The sequence below is a fragment of the Eublepharis macularius genome, chromosome 16 (genome assembly GCF_028583425.1).
Source record: "Eublepharis macularius isolate TG4126 chromosome 16, MPM_Emac_v1.0, whole genome shotgun sequence".
In the NCBI taxonomy this organism is placed as follows: domain Eukaryota; kingdom Metazoa; phylum Chordata; class Lepidosauria; order Squamata; family Eublepharidae; genus Eublepharis; species Eublepharis macularius.
In genome coordinates this window covers 15,750,558-15,774,925 of record NC_072805.1, presented here as the reverse complement: position 1 = coordinate 15,774,925, position 24,368 = coordinate 15,750,558, and the positions used below count along the sequence as shown (strand labels likewise).

Below are 24,368 nucleotides of genomic sequence, written 5' to 3'. Positions count from 1 at the left end.
TTCCTTAAGAGTGGTTGTTTGACAAATCAAACTTGAAGTATGCGAAGGAGTTATCCAGACTGCCAAAATCAAAAAGAGTCCAGTAGCACCTTTAAGACTAACCAATTTTATTGTAGCATAAGCTTTTGAGAATCACAGTTCTCTTCGTCAGTTGCATCTGACAAAGAGAACTGTGATTCTCGAAAGCTTATGCCACAGTAAAGTTGGTTAGTCTTAAAGGTGCTACTGGACTCTTTTTGATTTTGCTACTACAGACTAACACAGCTAACTCCTCTGCATCTATGATCCAGACTGCCAGTACAGCTGATAAGTGGGCATAACAACTGCTTCCCCCGTAGGTCCTGAGGATTCTCTTGCGGGTCTCTCCAAGCAACCAGTGTGGGTTAGGTACTATTTTTCTGGAGGTACATCGGTGATTAGTGCAGTAATTCCTCTTGCTGTATCAAGTAGAACATACCTTAATTGATTTAACCTTACGAAAGGTATTTGTCATTCAAGTAACGGGCAATCTGCTTTCTTTGGAGATGAAGGAATACCAATTACAGTGTCTCTTCCATTATACCAGCCTGGTGTCGTGGTTAGACTAGGATCTAACCACTACACCAAGTTCAAATCCCTACTTTTGCCATGGAAGCTTACTGGGTGTCCTTGGGCCTCTCGCTCTCGCTCTCGCTCGCTCTCTCGCTCTCAGCCTTAACCTATTTCATAGGGTTATTGTGAGGAGAAAACAGAGGAGAGGAGAACAATGTAATTCCTTTGAGAAGAGCGAGCTGTGAAAATAGTAAATACTTGGTGGCTATAATAGTTTGAGAGGTAGAAAACAGAAGGTACCCTGCAGTTCTTAGCAGCTTGGCAAGCAAGTCCCCAGTAAATGCATAGCGTGCCAAGCAGCAGCCGCTGTGTTTGGGTCATTCCCACACAACGGGGTCGGTCCAGGAAAATTCTGTGCTCAGCAAGCTTTAGTTCCACAAAAGTGAACAGGATTTCTGTCTCTGTGTGAGAGCTATGCAGTTTGGGAAACTCCTAGTTCAAACTGGTGAAAGTTGTGAGCTTAGGGGAAGCACCTGTCAGTCAACTACCATCTGCCTTGAACAAGGGGATGAGGATGAGACCCTCCTGCCTGGCCAACTCAGTCAGATGAATCAAAGGCAGCCCAGAGTGTAAATGTGAGTTAGACACCAATCTGTTTTTCAGTGCTTCTAGTTGAGAGGAAAATCCTGTCCCTGGTATCCCGTTGCTCAATAACCATATTTGGTCCCTGTATTGTGTGACCAAGAGACAAACCTGGGATGGGATGAAAACTGGATGCAATTTGCAACGAATTCGAGGTGGACCTGCTGCAACGTTAGAGTTGCCTTCTCTGTGGTGGCACCAAGTCTCGGGAGCTTCCTTCTCACCGTTGATCATTGGGTGCCAGGCCTGTGGAGCTCTAGAGACCAAATAGCCCCTTTTTGTCTTCCCAGGTTTTTGTGGATGGTGGACTCTGCACGGCCGGTCCTGCTTAGGTTAGTGTTTGCTCTGTTCCCCTATTTGATTTTACTGCTTTTCCGGAGTTTGAAACTTGCAGTGGCTTTTCATTGGTAGTTCCTGCTGTTATTTGTTTCCTCCTGCTGCTCTTACTATTTTTATGTCATCACCTAAGAGTGCAGGACAGAAATCTATATGCATAAATTCAAAACTGACGGCAGAGCCAGGTGCTTTTTGAAACGGGCTCCCATCTGATCGCCACCAGATGCCTATTCAAGCAGTCTGGAGGGATTTTCTTCTAGGATCCTGGAATGTGAAGCTGCATTTTCTGTATTTGTTTTCTTACATAAACGGCACGGAAAGCCCACAGTCACTGGGGAAGCTTTTGTCTACATATCTAATCTGAGGAATTTATGAAGCGTCAATCTTGGCTGTATCATTTACGAATTTGCGGGGCTGAGCGCTTGGCATATCATTGTTCAAATACTGAAAGAATTGTAGGAATTTAAATTGTATCAGTGGCTGGTGGGAAATGGAAAAATGGGATGTGACTTATCAGTGTGCTACACTGAAAAAAAATGTTTAAATGCTTTTGCGATCGGGGCCATTTCGTATCTGTCTTGAGGATGAGAGGTTTGGTGTGACCGCAAAGCACCTTCCGGTGCCCTTGATTTGTCACACTGTAGCAGGGTACAGGCACATGAAACAGCTTTCCATTTTCACCTTCTGTGCACACCCAGGATACAGATGACAGCCACCCTCTCTGAAGAATGTCTGCTAGGAAAAAATGGTAGCTGTTCCTAGAAGAGGAGCCCAGTGGCGCAGAGTGGTAAGCTGCAGTACTGCAGCCCAAGCTCTGCTCAGGACCTGCGTTCGATCCTGGCGGAAGCTGGGTTCAGGTAGCCGGCTCAAGGTTGACTCAGCCTTCCATCCTTCTGAGGTCGGTAAAATGAGTACCCAGTTTCCTGGGGGGTAAAACGTAGATGACTGGGGAAGGTAGTGGCAAACGTGATGTGACGTTGCCCATGGGTCAGTAATGACTCAGTGCTTGCACAGGGGACTACCTTTACCTTTATCTGAAGTAGTCTGGCATAAGCTGTAGCTGGCAACCTGAACGTAGCCCACAAAACACCTGGCAGACCGCTTGCTTGTGCTGACGGCATGCAATTGCAAACACACGAGTAGGCTAGCTAGCTGGCAGGACATTTTCCATGACTGGTGGCTTGCATTTGGTTTGTTGGCTGTGAGTTGGGTATGCCTGTCTTATCAGGCGGCACATTGAGGCTGCCTGCATGGGCCATTCCTGGTAGATTGGCTCAATTCTTTAAATGGATCCAAGAGCTTTACAAACGCTTTCTGAGCATTTGAACAGGCAAGGATTAAAAAAAGGTGGGCTCTTAAAATTACGGCATTTATATGGCTTGAGAGACAATAGACTATTCTGAAACGTATGGAAAATGGTTCAATATGGGGGGGAAATAAAGATGAAGTGTAGCCGGGCAACTGCTGGTGGTCACTTGCCCATGTCTGTATGTTCCCATTCATTCTTAACCATTAACCTCCACGCCTGGTAAGCACTACTGTCTTTGCCGCCTCTTCCTCTGTCTGAGCTGAGTTAGTTGCCAGGTGTGCAAAAAGGTAGGCCAGTGGAAGTGCTATAACAACTGTCAATGTCGCATAGGTGTTAATGAAGATAATCGTGGTATTCTTATACAGTTTGCGGGGGAAACTTCGAGATTGTATTTCCCCCCAGAGCAAACTAGGAAAAGAAATCTGATAGTTGCAGCCCCATATTGCCAAGTGTAGTTTAGGGGGTGTCATGTATCCAGCGTTCCAGGAGAGGGCACTCTAGAATACGCCCAGTAATAATACTGATTTAGGTTGCCACTCTTTTAAATAAATATTTTCCCTCTAGGGCTACAGAATAAAAATGTGCAGCACTGGTGACACTTGAAATTCTAACAGCTTGATCTGTCCCAGATATTTCCACAAGGTGTAGCTAGACAGTATCTTATGCCCCCACCCCCGCCAGCAAAGACCTCCACCCAAACATCGAACACCGAGGAGCTGAACACACAGCAACTTTGTGCTATAGCGCACCTTATAGCGCATCCACCAAGGTGCATCTCCACCTGGAAGATGGCAGGTTGGTGTTTGTGCTCTGTGGGGTAGGGGAGTTACCCGTCGAGGTTCTGAGCAGAGGGGTATTGGCCACACTCCGTAACGTTTGCGGCCTTTTGCAGTTCATGCAAAGTGATGGGAAAATATTTCTTCAAATATTTTAGGCAGGCTATTCATATTCACAGGACTATTTTAAGAACATCAACATCCCTGCAAAAATTTAGGCTTCCGAGTATTCAGGCTGCAATCCACCAAACTTAAGGGCACCTTATTGCTTTGAAATTGCCCCTAATTAAACTTAATCATTTCTCTATGCATGCAAGAGAAGAAACATGATAGACGTATTTCAGGTATCTGGGAAAGTCCCTGCTATTGCTGTTTCTCCTGGTATCCATCTTCTACATTACCCTCTCTGTAGGGCTGTGTATCATAGAGACAGTAGCCACATTTAAAACAGGATTCATTTTCCTCCCCTTGGGTGAGCCCAGCTTTGCCCCACCTTTGTTGTACATCTTACATATTTACAAGAAATTCTGCTGTTAATTTTGTAGGCTGTCTCTCGTGTGTGTGTCAGATGGTGAGTCAACCTTTTAATTTTGTTAAAGACCACTTATTTAAGTAATTAAAACTTCAACTAAAGACAAGGACCCATTTTTATTTGCCCTCCAACTGCTCTGGTTGGGGGTCTTTGTGATGACACGAGCACTGGCCAGTCAGCACTGTGCACAGACCGCTTCAGTGACAAGAAGCAACCAAATCATGGTGACTCTTATCAATGGATGCTCCGGGTAAGAGAGGAGCAGAGGTGATTTGCCATTGCCTTCCTCTGTGTAACAACCTTGGTCTTCCTTGATGGTCTCCCATCCAAGTATTGACTGTGGCTAGCTCTGTTTAAGTCCTAAGCTCTGACAAGCTCAGGCTAAGAGACTATTCGAGCCCCTCGAGTCAGAGCTTGGAAGTTAAGCAGAGATGACTACGGTTAGTACTTGGATGGAAGACCACCAAGGATGACGGGTTGCTAGGTGGAGGAAGACAATGGCAAACCACCTCTGCTTGCCTCTTGCCTGGAATGCCCTGTGGTTGGGGTTGCCATGAGTCAGTTGCAACTTGACTCTAAGGCACCTTCTCCTTTGGCTGTAAAACAACAGAACTGTTTTTCAGGGGCTGTGACCCTGGAGAGGGTTAGCTATGCCTGACATGGAAGTGGTGTCTTCCAGAGGCTCCTCGAATGCAGCAATTCATCTTGTTTTAGACAGTTTCTATCTTTTCAGCAAATTAAGCAGCGGAGTTAGAAGCAAACCAGCATCCTTTTCTCTTTGCATGTCCCCCACCCCCCCTTCATCTACATTTTCTAGGAAACTGAACTCCGGGGGAATGGGTCCCAGGTGGACATGCTTAGAATTGGGCTGCTAATCTGCTAAAAACAGGAGATGCGTCACATGCACAATGAGTGTCGCCTTAACGAGAGCGTTACTAATTCAAAGTTGCAAGCCCATTTTCACGTCTCCCTCATTTATCTTGGAAATCAAATGGCAGAAAGACAGGTCATTGATCTTTCCAGTTAATAAAAATACATTTGTACTCAAATGTTGCTGTCTTTGATTCTGAGTTTTATGTTCTTTTGTGGCTTAGAGGTGACAAGGAAGGGGATTTGTGAGAATTGGGGGGGTCTCATTCTTCCTCCCTTCTTGCTTTCTTGCTGGGCCCCCCACTTGCTGACTAGCCCCCCTGCCTGGATCACTCATGGGGGAGGTGAATCTCGAACCCACCCCTCCACCTGCCCGACCCCTCCCCCGCTCACCACATCTTTATGTTACTCATGGAGGAGGTGAATCTCGAACCCACCCCTCCACCTGCCCGACCCCTCCCCCGCTCACCACATCTTTATGTTACTCATGGAGGAGGTGAATCTCGAACCCACCCCTCCACCTGCCCGACCCCTCCCCCGCTCACCACATCTGTATGTTACCTGTGCAAGTGCAGCCAACATTCTTCTGTTTGGGGGCATTTTTTAAAATAACCCATTTTTCACTTTTTGCATTTTTCTTTAAACCTGCCACCCGGTCTATAGAAAAATGCTTTTTGTCTGTACATTTTTCATTTACTTACTTTATTTATAGTCCACTTTTCCCACTGAGATTCAGTTTGTTTATTTTTATTTATTTACGTCATTTATAGTCTGCCTTTCTCACTGAGACTCAAGGCAGATTATATAGAGTGAGATTAGCACAGTCAATATCAAGGACATTTCAATAACAATGCCATAGAATAAATAAATGCAAGTTTACAAAGATATAACATTAGCAAGAGTCCAATACAGAGTTGAAGAGATGCTCAAATAGAGCATAAGCAATGCTAGGACTGACATTAGACAACATAGAACTACCCAGTAGGGTCATACTTAAAGCAACAGGTAGTACATCGGAGCACAATCTAGAGATCGGGCATAAGGCAACATAGTGGTGAAGTCTATGGTCCCTAACTTGTTACTGAAGCATCTCTTTGAGACCTACAATACAGTCCTCTTATCTGAGTAATAACCCCTTTTGAATAATTCAGTTTTGCATCATTTGTTTGTGGAAAGCCAGGAGAGTGGGGGCTCTTCTAACCTCCTCAGGCAGGCCGTTCCATAGGGCGGGGGCCACCACAGAGAATGCACATGTATGGGCAGATGTTGATATCACCCATGTGCATGGTGGCACCTGCAGGAGCCCCTGTTCAGATGAGCAAAATTGCTGTGGAGGAACATAGGGAGGGAGGCAGTCCCGTAGGTATGCCAGAACAATTGCACAATGTGTCAATGCGATTAACAGGATGAGACATCTAATAGGCATTGTAATAGGACTATTTATTTATTTATTTATTATATTAGATTTTTAGTCCGCCCTCCCCGCCAGGCGGGCTCAGGGCGAAGTACAACATAGTACTCCGTACTCCAACATAGTAGAATAGCACGTGGCCCCTAGCTCTGGATTTAAGGGTCCATAGCTCCTTGTCAAGAGAATTAGGTACGACATTATAAAAGTTAGATATTTATGACTTTTATGGAGTGCTGCATTTTTTGTACTCCTAATTTTATGATTATACCTCCATCACAACAGCTGGTTTCAGGCAGAAAGCCATGTTGAAAAATAAATAATAGGGTAGTTATTAACAATAATCTAAAAATTCAATTTCAATGTATTTGAAAGAATATGTGCATGGGGAAGTCAATAAAACGCAGCTCTGTTTCCAAGGCCTTGGAGAGGGAGCACTAGAAGTTCCTACTGAAGCAGCAAAAACCATTGTGAACCTGCAGACAGACTGGAGTGGTGCTTGTCCAATTGTTACAGCTGCCTCCGCCCGCTCCCAAGGAAGCAGCGCAGTCCTGCCATTCGGCTGCAGGAGGTTCAGTGGCTTGCTATCGGGAGCAAGGACTGCAAGTCTGACCCTCGTGCCATGCCAAGAACATGTTATCATTCTTAATTAAACATTGAAGGCCCAGGTGCTTTTGAAGTCCCCAGGGTTCACCTTCTCCCCACCTCGCCCAAAGGACACGGACAAATGTCAAAAGCTCAGTTCAGAAAGAGGCAGAGGCGGCACCCAGCTTTTCATGGGCCGGAGCAATGGAATGATTCCAAAGGGGTAAAATCAGGGCATTGTCCAGGTGAGATAGTCTGAGAAGGCAAAAAGACAGGGGGAACGGTCCCAAACTCCAAGGCAAAGGCACACTAAGGACATGCCAAAAGACCGCTTTTTTTTGGTGCTGCAATCCAAACCTTTATTCACAAATACCCTTGGCATTTGTGAATAAAGCTTTGGATTGCAGCACCAAAAAAAAGCGGTCTTTTAGCGTGTCCTTAGTGTGCCTTTGCCTTGGAGATAGTCTGAGAAACAAAGCATTAGAAATGGTGAAGAAAGTGAAGTGCTGAAAGGGGCTTAGAACGAAGAAGAAAAGTTGGCTGATTTGGTTTTTAAATTTTAAAAGAATTACAAGGGGGGGGGAGGCAGAAAAGCTCTCCAACTTGCAATCTGATGGAAAACAACAGCCTCAGATCTCAGACTGGTGTTTAAGCCAATTCACAGGTTACGAAGTCCTCGTGGCCGACACAAGGACACTATGAGACATGCACTGGGAGTTTCATGCGTGGAACTTCTCCCGGTCACACAGGATCTTGAGTCAGATTAAGACTGTGGCATGTGCCCTCTGCCATTTTCTAGACCTGAAACAGCCCCGGGTAGCTGATATTTGCTCCACTGAGGAAACTGATGTGCAGCCTATCGGTTTAATGTTTTTACTGTTGTTAAATCGCCCTGAGCCTGTCTGACGGGGAGGGCGGTCTAGAAATGTGATTAAATAAATAAATAAATAAATAAATAAATAAATAAATAAATAAATAAATAAATAAATAAATAAATAAATGTGTGAAAGTTCTCCCAGCGGCAGGGCTCATTTCGAGAGGGAACGCGCAGGAATGCAGTTCCGGCAGGTCCCCAAAGAGGTCACATGTCAGGTGGCCCCACCCACCTGACTCTCGGCCATTTTGGGCCCATTTCAGCCTGGATTGGGGCCAAAATAATCCGGATTGGGCCTCTGACTGGTGGTGGATCACTCTCCCACTCAGCAGCGGCCCGATCCTGACCATTTTGCGCCCCTTTATGGCCGTTTTCAGCCCCTTTTTGCCATTTTGGGCCCTATTTCGGCCCTGAATGGCCAGGATTGGGTCCAAAACAGCCAAGATAGGTGATGTCAGGGGGTGTGGCATATGCAAACCAGTTATGCCAATGATACTTCTGGTGATGGCAAGAGGCGTGTCATATGTGAATCAGTTATGCTAATGAGCTATGCTAATGAGTTCCTCCAGCTCTTTTTCTACGAAATGACCCCTGCCCAGTGGGCAAATAGAGTCTGAGGCAGAGTTCAGATAACCCACACAAAGAGGGGGGCTGAAGCCCCTTCTCCCTGTGCATGGTGGTCTTGATCCCAATCAGGCCTGCGCACACTTGGGAATCGAGTTCCTAGGACATGGCTAGGAAAGTCTACATGGAGGGATGCATGGACTTCAATCGGCCCCGAAGACAGACCCTAATCTAGGGAGGAAACTGGTTAGCTCAAAGTGATACTACGAGTGCAGCTTCCCTTCCTTCCACCATTGGAGGTAAAAGAGCATGGTGCAGCTCCTCTACAACTGCACACACATGACACTTTCAGAAACCTTTTTGTAAGGCGTCCTGTTACAGCCCACAGCTGTATCAAACAAATGTCCCTGTGTGGAAAGGAGAAATCTCCTGCATGTGAGTGCACGTCCACAGCATACAGGCCCTCTATCTACACTGTTATACGTCTTATATTTGTTTCTTGAGGGTCCAGGATTGCCTTCGGTGCAAAAATCGATGCGCACATTTGCCCATAATACTTTGCCAGAGGCATTGAAAGGGGGAGATGCTCAGGCTTTGGGAAGCCCCTCTCTCAAAAAAGAGCTATTTTCCAAAGCCCACCAACGGAGCGGTGCAAGTGCGTAAGGGCCCATTTCGGAGCAGAGGCCTCTTCTAGTCCAGCCCTTCATTCTAGGGATACAGCGCCTTGAGAATCAGGGCCAGACTACAAGTGATGAATGACACAGGTTGGACACTTGTCAGCTTCCCTCAAGTTTTGGCGGGAAATGTCAGCAGCTTGGCGGAATGTTGGACAAGTGACAGTTGAAAAGTCCATTGGACAGCAGTCGGAGAGCCAAGCTGCAAGACCAGGACGCCTACATTTCCCATCAAAACTTGAGGGAAGCTGACAAGTGTCCAACCTGTGTCAGGCGTCACTTGTAGCTTGGCCCTCAGGCTCCCTACTGGGGCCTCTCTCTGCAACTGGTTGTCCTCAGCTGCAGCTATGCGAGATCTACAGACGGGGTGGCTGTGAAGATGTCTGCTGAACTCACAGCACGACTTTTGAAGTGACTGTGCCATCACTGGAAGCAGCTGCAATCAGATCGGAACGACCCTCAAATTCTTCGGAGGCCCTGCACCTTCCGTGCTGTGCTCAGCACACTGTTTGCCCTCACTGGAAACATTTACCTCAGGGCAGGGCTTTTTTTCTGGGAAAAGAGGTGGTGGAACTCAGTGGGTTGCCCTTGGAGCAGCAGTAGGTTTAATTGTATATGGCCAAAGGCTGTCACAATACAAAGTTAAAAAACAGTAAAAATAGAAATCTATCTTACAAGAATACAGTTATTAAAATAATAAAAATAAAACACTTAAAATGGGACCTTAATAAATACCAGATAGTTATGAAAAAAGTTAGTTTTCTGTGGAAACAATCTTGGCCCTAATCTTTTTTGCAGCTAAGGCAAACAGGGATACTCTGCTAGTGACAAATGAATCAGTATCAGATAACAAAAAAACTAATTTGTCAATATCACAGGTAAAGTTATGCCCCACTAACAAGTTAGCAAGAAACTTAGCTCTAACCTCTGCATACATGGGACAAAATACGGTGTAATGTAGAAGATCCTCAGGAACTGAGGCAGGGTTGCCCTTGGAGAAAATGGCCACATGGCTGGTGGCCCCGGCCCCTGATCTCCAGACAGAGGGGAGTTGAGATTGCCCTCTGTCTGGAGATTGGGGGCGGGGCCACCAGCCATGTGACCATTTTCAAGAGGTTCCGAAACGCTGTTCCACCGCGTTCCAGCTGCAAAAAAGCCCTGCCTCGTGGTAGAATTCTGCTGGTTCACAATACTACGATGCACTGTTAATTTATTTCTGTCACCGAAGGGCCATGCCCCACAAACACTAGGAGACCCAGGCATGGATTACACATGCAGGGCAATGAAATGGCAGAGATCTACAGTGGGACACGTGAATATAGGAAGCTGCCTGAGTCAGACCTTTGGTTTATCAAGATCGGTCTTGCCTGCTCAGACCGGCAGCAGCTCTGCAGGATCTCAGGTGGGGATCTTTCACATGTCTCCTATCTGATCCTTTTAACCTGGGATCTCCTGCATGAGATGTTCTGCCACTGAGCCATGATCCTTTCCCCGCCCTATAGGATGGACTGTAGAATTGCTCCCCATTGCTACAAACTGCTGCAAGTAGAAAACCAGTACAAGAGGCACAGAGAGGGTGTAGAGAGAGCCTTTCTCCCTGCTATACTTTGTAGGGAGGGGCTTTTTTTGTAAAAAACAGAATAAAACCCAACCCTCAAATTAACATTCAAAGCTGTAATATATCATCTGCATTTGTGAGCAGTACGGTACATTCTACTTCCTCAGGGCTCCGCCACCTCATTCCTCTACATGCATGAACCAGGCAGCGGGTGTAACTCAAGAGGAAGTATTGCTTTGCTAGAAAACGTGGGAGTTAAATCAAAATCAGGCTGGAAAAAAAGCAAAATGCAATGCGTTGGAATCTTTGGGGAATTCCCCTAAGAGATTAAAACGGTTCTCATAGGGAAAAAAATAGCGCATGTTAAAAATCAGCTATTACTGAATAACTTAACTCCAATTTGCTATTTTTTCCCACTGAGGAGGTTTCAGGAAAATCAAAGAAAAGGCAGCTACAGGGGTTAGCTCAGGAGCACCTTTTCAAGGGGGCAAAAAGATTTAAGGGGAGAACACAAGTTTCGTAACTAGATTCCAAGGCCTCCTTTTAGATACTTGCAAGATAGAACTGCAAAAAAGAGGTATTTCCTTTTCTCAGCCTTGAATCTATTGCCCATCAACCTCATAGGGTGCCCACAATTTTGAGTTGTTATGGGAGAGAAGGAGAACAAGTTCTATCTGCTTTCTCCACCCCATGTAAAATTTTAAAAACGTATAAAGCTCCCACTCGAGCTGTCTTCTTTCTAAACTCCAAAGTCTCAGAGTCTTTGGCCTTTTCTCACAGGAAAGGTGCTCTAACCCCTCGATCATCTTGGTTCCCCTCTTCTGCACTCTTCCCAGCTCTGCAATATCCTTTTCAAGATAAGGACCCCCGAACCACACACCGTATTCCAAATGAGGCTGTGCCGTAGCTCTAGGTAAGGGCATTACATTAGTGATCATTTTAATTTTGGTGTCTTTTCTAATAATTTCAAAATGTGCACTCAATTATTTAATTTCAAAGGAGAGGAAAAGGAGAGGGGGTGTCCCCCCCCCCGCTTCCATGCATCGGAGCATGCCCCAGATCTGGTCGGTACATTTTGCTACATCAGGGAAACACATTGTATGGTTTGAGGGCCATGCCATGTCATGGGAGAGCCTGGGGCATGACTTCGAGTCACATGCGTCTCTGATGGCTCCATGTTGCTTGCATGGCTTCCTCAAACAGCCCGTCCTGACCTGACTTGCAATACACAGAGACGTGTGCAAATTTGATTGATTGGAAAATTTATATCCCACTTGTTTCCCCATTAGGAAGGGGCCCACTGACTGAGGGCAGAAAACATCGATGCCCAACGGGGTTCAGCTTGCTCCCGTTGGCACTATGGAGGAGATTGGCATCCGCTCCTGGCCTTGGCCATCACTGGCAAAGGTGGCTGTATCTGTTGCTTAGGGCGACCTTGATCCTGCCCAGGAGAGAGATCACATCTTCCTCTGCGACTCATCCAAGTATGTACCATCTAAGCAAAACCCAAAGAGAAGTTCAAAAAATGGGCTTTCCAAGGGAGCTGATGAGAAATTTCAGCTGATATCTAGAGCACATTAGGGACTTCTCTTGGGGTTAACTTCATGGCCTTCTTCAGAGTGTTACATTTGAAAGTCAGGGGCAGATCCCCCCCAAAACCCTCAACAAATGAGAAACAGTTGGGAGGAAAACACATGGGTGCAGCTGAGCAAAATCAAACTTTCTGCAATGGTTTTAAGGTATGGAAGCGCCCCAAGAATAAACGACTATCAATTACAGCTGGCAAGCTTCCACTCCCTGCCAGGCTGTGCAACATACAAGGAATGTGGGTGGAAAATGGGCATACTTTTGTCTGACAACAGCACTAGCAGCAGCTCGGCACAAGGACACAAATCTTTATCCGAAGCAGCTCACATCACGCAAAGTGCACAAGAAACCATTCTAGCATGTCTCGTGTGGCCTATACAAGCTTCCAACAGCCAGCCCAATTTGTACTGTATGTTACTTATCTACCAGTGAAAAGCAGTAAAATCTAAAACAGCTGCGGCCAATTCATGTTACAGAGTCCTAAGATCTCCCATTTGTCTAGAGAGTTAATTCCCAGGCACAGGTTGACCCAGTTTGTATTGGGATCATTGGGACATAGGGACAAGAGAGTTACAAGTAGAGATGGGCATGAACCGGGGAAAAACCGAACCATGTCAAATTTCACGAACCACGAACTTTCACGAACCTGCCCCTGGTTTGCGAACCAGTTCGTTTGGTTCGTGAAAACATCACATCCAGGTCAGAAAAATGTCACTTCCGGGTCAGCAGAAGGTCACTTCCGGGCCAACAGAAGGTCACTTCCGGGTCAGCAGAAGGTCTGCAGGAAGTCCTTTCCCTGTTGCCTAGGAAACTGATTGATTGGCACCAGGCTGTCTGCAGTGACGAACCAAAAAACCAACCAAATGAACCAGCCTAAAAGTTTGTGGTGGTTTGTCAGAAATGGGATCCGATGAACCGTGGTTTGCGAACCACGAACCGGCCTGGTTCGTGCTTAATTTTGGTTTGTATTTCGGTTCATGCCCATCTCTAGTTACAAGCCCCAATAGAGAAAACTACAATTCCCAACAGGGTAAAACAGCAACTCCTCAGAACCATTTCATTTGGGTGCAGTGGGGAAGCTGAAACTCCCACTTTCCCTGTGTACCCATAGCAGACACACAGGGACACAAAGACACGGAAACTGCCTGTTAACACCTCCTCTACCAAACACGTGTCTCCCAGTGAAGTATGTACAATCTCTCATGAAGCAATGCGAGAACTCTTGCAGCACACGGAGGACCAAACGACATGTTCGATTTTGTAACAATTTAGGTCTGGGTTCCCTGGGCCCAAGTCGCTTTCCCTGTAGATGCACAACAGCTGCAGAGAACGGCATTTTAAAGGTCTGCAGAGGCCCGATTTGTTTGGGGACATGCAGTGCAGGGAGGAGAGGCTCCTGTCTTCCCCTCTATACTGTTTTCCTGAACCAAAATCCAGGGGGGGGGTTATTCCCCCCCCCTTTTGGAGGTGCACATTCACAGAATACAAACTGTAACGTGTCTTGTCTTTGCCCCCCTCCCCCAGTTCCCTTGGCAGTCTCATTGCACGCTGCTTGTTTGGGGACTCACTCTTCCCTCTGCAAAACGGGGCAAAACTGGTCGACCTTCCAAGGACTGTTCCGAGCACCAAAAGTGCAAAGCAAATGGCAGCCGATGCTATGTGCAAATCTATCCCTGTGGACAGGCAGCAGTTGTCACAAACAGGGAAGCCACTTTAGCTTTGCATCTACCCAAGAAAGCTCCGCAGTTTGGATCATCCAGACCCAACTTCTGTTTGGGGATCAGAGGTCTTTTATGGCCAGCTCATTTGCAGCCTCCTCTGCCACCCAGTCCTTTGGAGAAAAAAGAAGGGAGTCCCACTACGGCTTCATCCGCCTTTCTTTAGTCCACTGCTCTGTCACAGCGTACACTGTTCTCCATTTTATTTTCAGAACAACCCTGTGAGGAGGTTTAGGTAGAGGGTGTGTGACTGGCCCGAGATCACCCAGCATGCTTCCATGGCAGAGCAGGGATTCGAACCTGGGTCTCCCAAGTCTGAGTCTAACCACCACACCACACATTCTCCCTGTCTACCGTTTCCTCATGGGTTGCCTGAGTTTTCGAGCTCCACAAAGCAGGCCCCAAACTCTACATAGAGGCAGCGTGGTGTAGTGGCTAGTATGATGGACTAGGATCTAGGAGACCCAGGCAGGATTCTCTGCTCTGCCAGGGAAGCTTGCTGGGTGACCTTGGGCCAGTCACACACCCTCAGCTGAACCTACCTCACAGGGTTGTTGTGAGAGGAAAATGGAGGAGGGGAGAAAATGGAGGAGTGCAGAACGGTGTAAGCAGCATGGTTTCCGCATTGGGGAGAAACGAGTAAGTAAAATAAACAAATCGCAGCAGCTCTCCAGGATTCCCAGTAGATGCCTTTCATACCACCGACTACCTGATCCTTTTAACTATGATACCAGGAATTGAACCCGGGGCCTTCTACATGTCCAGCAGACGCTCTACCACTGAGCCACAGCCCCTCCCCTAGACAGAAGGGCTCTGTTGGGAGATCTAGCCTTTATTTATTTATTTATTTTAGTGTGCAGTTTACAGTTTGCCTCACCTGGACAGCACAGGCGATCCCGAATCAGATCTCGGAAGCTAAGCAGGATTGGCCTTGGTTAGTAATTGGATGGGAGACCTCACAAAAAGACCTGGATTGCAGGGACAGGCAATGGCAACCTTGGTCTCTTATCTCGAAAACCCCAGCAGGCAGCTATGACTTGTTGGCATTTTCCACCCCCAGTGCAAGCTAGTAGGACGCATTTCAGGGAAAAACACCATCAAGGGTGTCACTCCCGGATAGGTTGTGGGGGTTCAACCCGTCCTCCTCTTCTCTAGGGATCTTCAAGGAGAAACGAACGCCAACTTTCCCTTCCCTTTAGGGGGTCGCCCTAAAAAGTGCAACTGGGACGGTTGCAGGGGAACTTCTGCAGGGAGTGAGAACAGGGCTGTGCTGTGCATGAACATAACCCCCCTGCCCCATGCGGCAGGTGCTGGGGCAAAGAAACACAAGGAGGGCACTGTAGCCCCCGGAAAGGCTCCCTGGGCTTCTTGGCCGCAGAGCTCCCCTGGCCGCAGAGCCCCTTTCCTCCAGGCAGCTCAGTCAAGCGGCAAGGCAAAACCCCTTTCCGTCTGGCAGTGGCACCGCCTGGCATGGCAAGCCCTGGCTTGCCTCCGAAGGAGAGCGCCGCCCCAGGCCCGAAAACGGGTCGCCTTCGGTTCTGGAGAGCATCCACGCAGCTTACAGAGACGCGACGGCAAGCCTCCTCGGGGCAGGAGTCTCTCTGTGTGCCTGCGGTCGCGGGAGCGGCACAAAGGAGCCCACCGCGCCCCGCCCGCCGCTTTTCAGCGTCCCCCGCCCAGCCCCTGGATGCAGAAAAAGGGAAGCGAAGCCGAGTCTCGGGAATGCGGGGCTGGGGGGGGGGGCGCAGTTTGGCGCTGCTGCTCCCGAGCGCCTCCTTCCTCCCCCCCCCCCCCGCCCCGTCGGTTAAAGTCATTGTTTGGCTTCGGTATTAACCACATTCCAGAGGGACGCAGCGCCCCGTCTCCTTCCTCCTCGCATTCCTGCCCCACACAAAGAAGTCCCTCCCCGGCCTGCCTCTCGCCCGGCCCGCACAAAGGCTTGGCGCACAGGCCGGGGCGTCCCTCGCCCGCTCCCTCCCGAGCAAGCGCCGGGACCGGCCCCTCGCCGCGGCTCCGGGCGCCGAACCCGGGGAGGGTGGAAGGGAGGGGGGCGGCCCAGAGGCGAGCCGAGCCGAGCCGAGGCGGCCGGGGAAGCGGGAGGCGCACATTCCTCCGCGCGGCGCGCCATCGACTGCCCGAGCGCCGGAGTCGGGGCCGGACGCGGAGCGGGGCAGCGCGCCCCTCGCACCTCCTTCCCGCCGCCCCGGGCCGGGCGCGATGCGGCGGGGCTGAGCGGCCCTGCCGGGAGACTCCCGGGCGCGGCTGCGAAGGGCCCACTCGGCCGGCCGGGGGAGGAGGGCAGCGATGGAGCGGTCCGAGGAGGGCGCCCTGAAAGCCGGCAAGCTGCTGGCCAAGCTGTCGCTCTACGACGAAGGGCTCGGCCGGCGGAGGCGCGAGCAGGCGCCGTCGGCGGAGCAGGAGGCGCGGGCCAAGCGGCAGCTGAACGGCGGCGGCGGCGGCGCCCTGGGGCCCCCGCCGCCCTACCCGTCGGCCGAGGCGGCCCCGCCGGCGTGCCTCCTGGCGCTGCGCTCGCTGAACGGCGGCGGCTGCTGCGAGGAGGGCGCGCCGGGCCCGCGCTCCGAGGTGGCGCTGCCGTGCTACAAGCGCTACTCGGCCGAGGGCTACCCGCGCGGCTCGACGTGCTGCGGGCCGGAGAGCGGCGGCCGCTTCCCGGGCCCGGTGGCCAGCCCGCGCGGCAGCCTGGCGGCGCAGGGCCCGGCCGAGGGCGCGCTCAGCCCGCGCTCCAGCTACGCCAGCACGGCCAGCGACACCAGCAAGCACTCCAGCCCGCGCGCCAGCCTGACCGGCTCGTCCGACGGCGGCGGCGGCAGCAAGCCCAGCAGCAACCGCACCAGCGGCATCAGCATGGGCTACGACCAGCGCCACGCCAGCCCGCGCTCCTCGGCCGCCGGCACCGCCGAGCTGGAGGCGGCGGCCGCTCGCCACGGGCCGGCGGCCGGCGCGGCGTCGGGGGCCGGCGGCGGCGGCGCGTCCCTGGCCAGCCCGCGCTCCAGCATCTCCAGCCACAGCTCGCGCAGCTCGCGCAGCTCCCGCGGCTCGACGGGCGCCTACCCGGAGCTGCAGCTGCCCTCGCCGCGGGCCTCGCTGCTGCCCGAGGACGGCCTCCTGCTGCTCCTGCCGCCCGCCGAGCAAGCGCCCCCGGACGCCTACCCGCGCCTGCACGCCCAGTCGCCCGCCGCCCTCGGCCCGGAGCCCGCCGCCGCCGCGCCCTACGGCCCCAAGGGGGCTGCCGCCAAGTTCCGGATCCCCTACCAGGTCACGCCGTCGCGGGAGAGCGGGCCCAGCCCGGCGGAGAGGCGCCTGGAGGCGCTCACCTTGGAGCTGGAGAAAGAGCTGGAGATGCACATCAAGAGGGAATACTTCGGTAAGCCTGGGAGGGGGCGGGCGGGCCGGGGGGGGAGACCCTGTGTGGACTTGCCAAGCCTGGGGAAGAACTTGCCTGGGGGTTTCTTGGGACGCAGCGGCCCCAATAAAAAAGAGCAAGAGTCCTGTAGCACCTGGAAGACTGACAAAGTTTGTGGTAGGATAGGAGCTTTCCTGAGTCCCAGCTCACTTCTGCAGGTCAACCGCTTGAGCTTCAGCACAAACTTTTCTGTCTGGTTTCATAGGAACCCAAACAAAGGCTCCTTCCAAAGATGAAGCCAGGTGGTAGTGCCTGGAGGATGCTGTGACAATAGCAGAAGAGACAATGCCTGCCTTGAGCTTGGAGAGAAGGGGGGGAGATTTTTTTTTAAGAGGGGGCTGCAGTTGCAGGGGTGCCTTGCTGGTGACCTGGGCTCCAAAATTCTCTCTGTCTCCCCGTTAACCCTGGGCAGCTTACAAACAGACATTTTCACCTCAGGTGATAGAAATGATGGTTCTGCTTTCAGGTATTTCTGGACAAGCATGGTAATTTCTGATTTTAAAAACTTGAGGACTAGGAACTTTGGTGGACTTGCACTGCAATCCTAAGTAATTGCACTGCAATCCCAATCCATTGAAGCCAATGAGTGTAGACTGGAGTAACTCTTTTTAGGATTGCACTGTTTGCAAGGAAGGCTGCCACAAGCAGGGGACCAAGCAGCTCCTGTCCCCCCCCAAACTCCAGGTCTTTTGTCCAGGGCAGCAGCATATGTTCTTCTCTCCTGCTCCATTTTACCCTCACAACAACCCTGTGAGGTAGCTCAGGCTAAGAGAGAACTTGATTGGTTGTGACTGGATGGCACATTATTCATTTATATCTCTCCTTTCTCCCCAAAGCAGCATTCATTTTATCCCCACAACAATTCCATGAGGTAGATTTGGTCGAGAGTGTGATCTTTATGGCAGGCCGGAGGATTTGAACCCGGGTCTCCCAGTTCTCCTTCCACTCCTCCAAGCTGGCCTTTCTGCCTGGTTTCTGTGGATGGTTTTGCTGCTATGAGGTCCTTTTCTCCCCAGGCGGCCCTTTTTTGCCCCTGTGGCAGGCAATGAGGATGGGAGGATATCACACACACACACAAACATCCTCTTTAAATTTTGTCATAAAAGGATATGTTGGCTAATAAAAGACAAGCTGTTACAACTACTGTTACAATATAGCATCAGGTTAAGGATTTCAAAAAGTCAGTCAGATGTAGCAAGGTGTGTAACTAGAGCATTTTTCATAACTTCATTGAAGATTAAATGTATGTGTAAACACATCTGCGTACATTATATGTGGCTGGATCTCGGTCTTCCATGGCATATGTCTGGTTTCTTAATTGAGCCAACAAATAATAAAAAGGGAGCCGTTTTTATCATGTGTTGGCTCAAATATGAATAGTTCAAATTTATTCATATGAGAGGAATTTTGTGGGATCTTGACTCTTGCAATTATTTTGTCAGCTGTTACAGGTATTTATGGGAGGGTATTTATGGAAGGTGTAAGCTTGCTTTTCCAAAGTTTAGCAATTTGCATTCTTGCAGCTAAAAGCAGGGAGCTTATTAATTCCTTGCATATCTTCGGAATGTAGAATCTTCCTTGCGCTTTTTGGGAGACGCCTGTGCTGTGTGCAGAGACGGGCCCTCTGGGTAAAAAAAGTCACCAGTCTTTTCTCTCTGTTGCACACAGCGCCTGTAGTCAGTCACCTGCTTGGGCAGCGAGGGCCCCGCTGTAAGGCAAGCGCAGGCCTCGGAGCTGATTACAGGCCTCACAAAGGAACGCAGAGTGAGAGGGAAGCTCCCCGTGGAGTCCTCTCTTTCCCTGCGCCTTTGTCCATCTTGCACAGGTGCGCTGTTTGACGTGTGTGTATTTTCTGCCTGAGTTGGATATGCTTGCTGATGTGGCGGGTCTTGTGCTTGCAAACCAGGCTTGCCCAGGACTAGTCCGCCTGCAGACTCCCTCCGGTCTTGGAGAGGCACGAAGCAGCCTTTCCTGCCTCTTCTGCAGCTCTCGGGTTAGACGCTTTCCCCCCACGGCTCCCTTTCCCTCGAGCGCCAAAAGGGCTTAATGTCTAGACAGTCCGGACATCTCCATCCATGAGGGCAGCAGCTCAGGCAAGAGAAGGCAAGATCACCCAAGGAAGATCAGGATCCTGTACAGCAGAAGGACTCCCATGGTCAAGTCAGTGCTGCCTAGACTGGCACAACACAAAAAGTTACCCTGCAGGGCTTTTCAGCGGGGCATAATGCACATCGGGGCCGGGTTAGAGAGCTCTTCTGTTGCAGCGGAAATGCTGGTGCTTAGACAGCCTAGCCTCTGGAAGCTCAGGCTGTCTGACAGCCTTCACCAGCTTCCTTGTTCAGTAGCAGCGTTCCTGGCTCCTGGTTCATGGGGGCTGCCTTGGTCATGCCCTGTTTGCCTGGACGGGCCTTTTGCCGTGATTCAGCAAGAGTTGGGGTGTTCCTAGTGCATCGATTTTGTGCTAGGTGACACGGTGCAGCGTACCCAGGAAATGCTCAGTTTGTGGCCTCCTTGAAGAATTTAAAGCCATCTAAGTAGCTGCTTTGGGAATGCTTGTGCCTCTGCCGCTTAATAATAATAATAATAATAATAATAATAATAATAATAATAATAATAATAATAATATAACATTTGATTTATATACCGGTCTTCAGGACAACTTAATGCCCACTCAGAGCGGTTTACAAAGTATGTCATCATTATCCCCACAACAAAACACCCCGTGAAGTGGCTGGGGCTGAGAGAGCTCCTAGAAGCTGTGTCTGACCCAAGGTTATCCAGCTGGCTTCAAGTGGAGGAGTGGGGAATCAAACCTGGCTCTCCAGATTAGAGTCCTATGCTCTTAACCACTACACCAAATTTGCAATTGGTACAAGACCTATTGCAAGAGGTGCTGTTGCCCGCATAGGGAGAAAATAGGGAGAGGGAGCTTTTCCTCCCCCATCCATAATACTAGAATTCCAGGGGACCCATTGAGGGTTCAGGACAGACAAAAGGAAATACTTCTTTACTCAGCCAATAATTAAATGGTGCGTTGATTGCTTTAAAAGGGGGTTAGACCAATTCATGGAAGAGGTGGCTTCTGGTTGTGGTGAGTAAAGCTCCATATCCAGGAGCAGTAAACTTCAGAAATGCAGTGCCAGGAGGCAACATCAGGGAACAGTCTTGGCCTCTGTGCTCTTGTTTGTTGGCCCTCCGGGGCAATTGGGTGGCCATGTGTGTAACAGGATGCTGGGCTACCGGTTTGATCCAGAAGAGCTCTTCTAATGTTCTTATGAAGCCGAACAGTCGGTAGCCTTCGTACTATAAATGGTAGAAGCTCATTCTCTGCACTAGTGCATGTTTTTGACGATGGGGAGGATGTTTGCAAAACTGAATGGGGTGGATGGAAACTCTTCTCCCCTTTTGGGAAATGCGTTACCCTATGAAACTGGTTGATCGGAGGTTTTACGACTGACAAAAGGAACTTCTTTACACACATATGTAAGGATTATTTTCTGCCAGAAAGACACCCAAGCATTTCACAGGATTAAAGCAATTTGTCAACATTTACTAAACAAATAATAACAGTGAGAAGCTACAAAAGAAGTACACTGAAGCCATAAACATCTAACACAATAGCAAGTGGCCCAAACGGTCAACAGCTGTAAATAAATTAACCATTTCACCGTTAGAAAGAAGGTCCCGAATCCTTTTTGACCATAAATCAAGCTGTCCCCATTATAAAGCAACACTGGGAGGGGGGGCAGTGCAAAACCTTGAAACAGTTTTCAGCAACTCAGTTCAGTTTCTATTAAAAACCCTCTGGAGCTTGCATTTTATCTAAGAGTGTGTAGCTGGACCAGATGTGCTGTCTCCGGGAACGGCTGCAGTCGGAAGGAGGGTGCTAGCTGGAAAAGTAGCTCTAGTGCATTCGTCGCCTGCTTCTCAAGCCGAGAGGGTTGTGCTGTGTTGCACCCCAAGAATGGATTTTAAACCTAATCCCAGATTGGCTCTGCTTCAACTGTACACCTGTCTGGTCCGGATTAAGCATCATTTCCCCCCATCTGCATCCATCCAACATTTAAATGCTGATTAGGGGGGTTCCACTGCCTCCTCAAAATCAGATGGAAAGATCTCAGTCTCCAGAAATCCTCTCTCAGTCATTTGGTGGAGAGCTGGTGTGGTGCAGTGGTTATAGTCAGGTTAGGATCTGGGACGCCGGGTCCCAGATCCTACACTGGGACCCGGTGTACACTGGATAATTTATCTGCCAGGGAGGATAGAGAAACTGGAATATAGCATTCACTAAGCCTGTCCGTGTCGGGCATCCGAGAAAGACACCATAGGCAATCGTTCTGAAAGCAGCTGGAAGAGGGACATATCCTCTTATTAGCTGTCCAATGGAGATCATATTGCAGGGTAACCAAGGTGGTTTATGCCCGAAAAGCAAACTGAAAAGGATCCCGGCAATCGGTTTAATCCAGGAATTAGTTCAGACGTTTTTTCAAAAGATTACAGATACACCGAGAATGAGTTTTATTAGCCGTGGTACCCAGGTGGAACATCTGGTTTGGGAGGCAGCATCCTTCTGAATAACAGAGAGGGCCGACCTCAGGTGACCCTCTTGGGCCCTTGATGCCTCCCGGGTCTTCTGATCTCAGAGTTATCATTTATGTTTATTATTAGATTTATATCCCGCCCTCCCTGCGTGCAGGCTCAGGGCGGCTGACAACAACCATTTAAATACAGATTTAAAATACATATTAAAACAGATACAATGAATCAGTAAATACAAATGTACATAAATAGGTGTCAGTATATATCTCAGAGGCTATATTAAACCCATAAAGTGCAGACAGTAGAAGATGAAAATGATGAACATTGATGAACATACCATAGTCTACCATTTCTATGGGCATCTTGGTGTATTTTGGTGAGCTGAGCTGTGTGGAGTGGCATAGGAGACAGCACTGTGTGAAAGTTAAGATATACGGGGACTCATAATGAATGGCCCAGTTCACTGTATGAGCATCTCATAGTCCTTTAATGGGATACCTGCCAATGACATTCATTATTATCCTCCACATCTATGTGGATTGGAGACTGTTGGTATTTAAGATTAGCAAGGAAGGTGAAAACACACGAGTAGGAAGTAATAGTAAATCAATGAATACAAAATAATCAAAACAGTATATTGGAGACCTCTCAATATAATCAAGGAGTCACGAAAGTAACTGTAACGATAAATCATACATCAAAGTATTGGAGTAAAATGGGAACTGTGCCTGTTAGGTGTCATGAGCTTTTTGGAGAGGTGTGGAACATAAATTCAAAGAATCCCCAGGAGTTGTAGGTTAAAGGCACCCGGAGTGTTTGCAGATGTGTTCAGTTATTGTCCATGTCATCTCCCAGGGCATCTTCCATTCATCTCTTTAGTTAGTTCTGCCAAGCTTCATTTGTGCAGGGTGGTGTTTGGGTATGTCAGGTTGTGCGCTCTTTACGTCACAGCAGTGACTAACAGAGAAGCTGGTAGCCGCATTTATTTATTTACTTCATTTATAGTCCGCCTTTCTTTTTCAGACTCAAGGCGGATCACAGCTCAGAACAATGCAGGAAGGACAGTATAATATGTAGAACCAAAAAGAGAGAGAGAGAACAAAGTGCTAATTCTGACAGTAAGGCAGCGCTGTAGGCAGGGCTTTTTTTCTGGAAAAAGAGGTGGTGGAACTCAGTGGGTTGTCAGCACAGGAGGCAACTCCTGGCAGGAGGTGGTGCCCCTGGTACCACATGCGCAAAGGGTGCGCATGTTCCCGGGACCGCAGAATGATGTCACTTTGGGTCAGCTGGAACAAAGGGGGAGTTTTTTAAAGTTTAAATTGCTCTTGGCAAAAATGGTCACTTGGCCGGTGGCCCCGCCCCCTGATCTCCAGACAGAGGGGAGTTGAGATTGCCCTCTGCGCCGCTTGGAGATCAGGGGGCGGGGCCACCGGCCATGTGACCATTTTCAAGAGGTGCCAGAACTCCGGTCCACTGCTTTCCAGCTGAAAAAAAGCCCTGGCTGTAGGTAGTAAAAGTGGCTTACAAGATTGGAGAGTGTTATATTACATACAACAGAAGGATACGGCTGGAATATAAATTTAGAGAGTGATGTTTAAAAATCCTGCTGGAAGCTGGGTTCAGGTACCCGGCTCAAGGTTGACTCAGCCTTCCATCTTTCCGAGGCCAGTAAAATGAGTACCCAGTTTCCTGGATGTAAAGTGTAGATGACTGGGGAAGGCAATGGCAAACCACCCCGTAACAAAAAGTCTACCGAGCAGACGTTGTGATGTGACGTCCCCCCATGGGTGCTTGACTTGGTGCTTGCACAGGGTACCTTTTTTATCTACACAATGAGGACTACCTGCCGTTCTACAGACTTTAGCTACAACCTTATTGGCTTAATAAAAACACCCTCCTGAAGTGCTGCATTTTACCCTTTTTGTAGAATGACAGAAATGCCTTTTCATTGGATGGAGCCACGACATTGTACCCTTGGGTACAGGCCACAGTTGATCTTACCCATGTGCAGGGAGGCACCTTCAGAAGGCTCTCTCTCATGAGCGCAGTGGGTTGTATCTGGAGCAGCTGTCCTTTAGATACAGGGGTTCTGTGCTGAGAAGGACTTTGTAGGTGAGAACCAGAACCTTGAATGTGCCCAGAAACTTAATTAGTCACCAGCGAATACTCTGCTTAGCTCCCGACAGCAATCGAGCTACGACATTCTGGACCCATTGGAGTTTCTGAGTAGACTTCAAAGGTAGTCTCATGCAGGTCTTTTTTTCTGGGAAAAGAGGTGGTGGAACTCAGTGGGTTGCCCTCGGAGAAAATGGTCACATGGCTGGTGGCCCCGCCCCCTGATCTCCAGACAGAGGGGAGAAAATGGTCACATGGCTGGTGGCCCCACCCCCTGATCTCCAGACAGGGGAGTTTAGATTGCCCTCCGCGCCGGAGCAGTGTGG

At 49.3% G+C, this 24,368-nt stretch overlaps 1 protein-coding gene across 1 annotated transcript in view; it reads left to right on the top strand.

The window, feature by feature from the left end:
* The first annotated feature begins 15,821 nt into the window (after positions 1–15,821).
* The window catches only part of WTIP (WT1 interacting protein), an 86,490-nt gene continuing 77,943 nt past the window's right edge, over positions 15,822–24,368 (top strand). Inside the window, exon 1 of the mRNA XM_055000240.1 lies at positions 15,822–17,349. Within this exon, the coding sequence (XP_054856215.1) occupies positions 16,269–17,349 (1,081 nt within the window). The 5' untranslated portion in view covers positions 15,822–16,268. The remainder of the gene's footprint in view (positions 17,350–24,368) is intronic.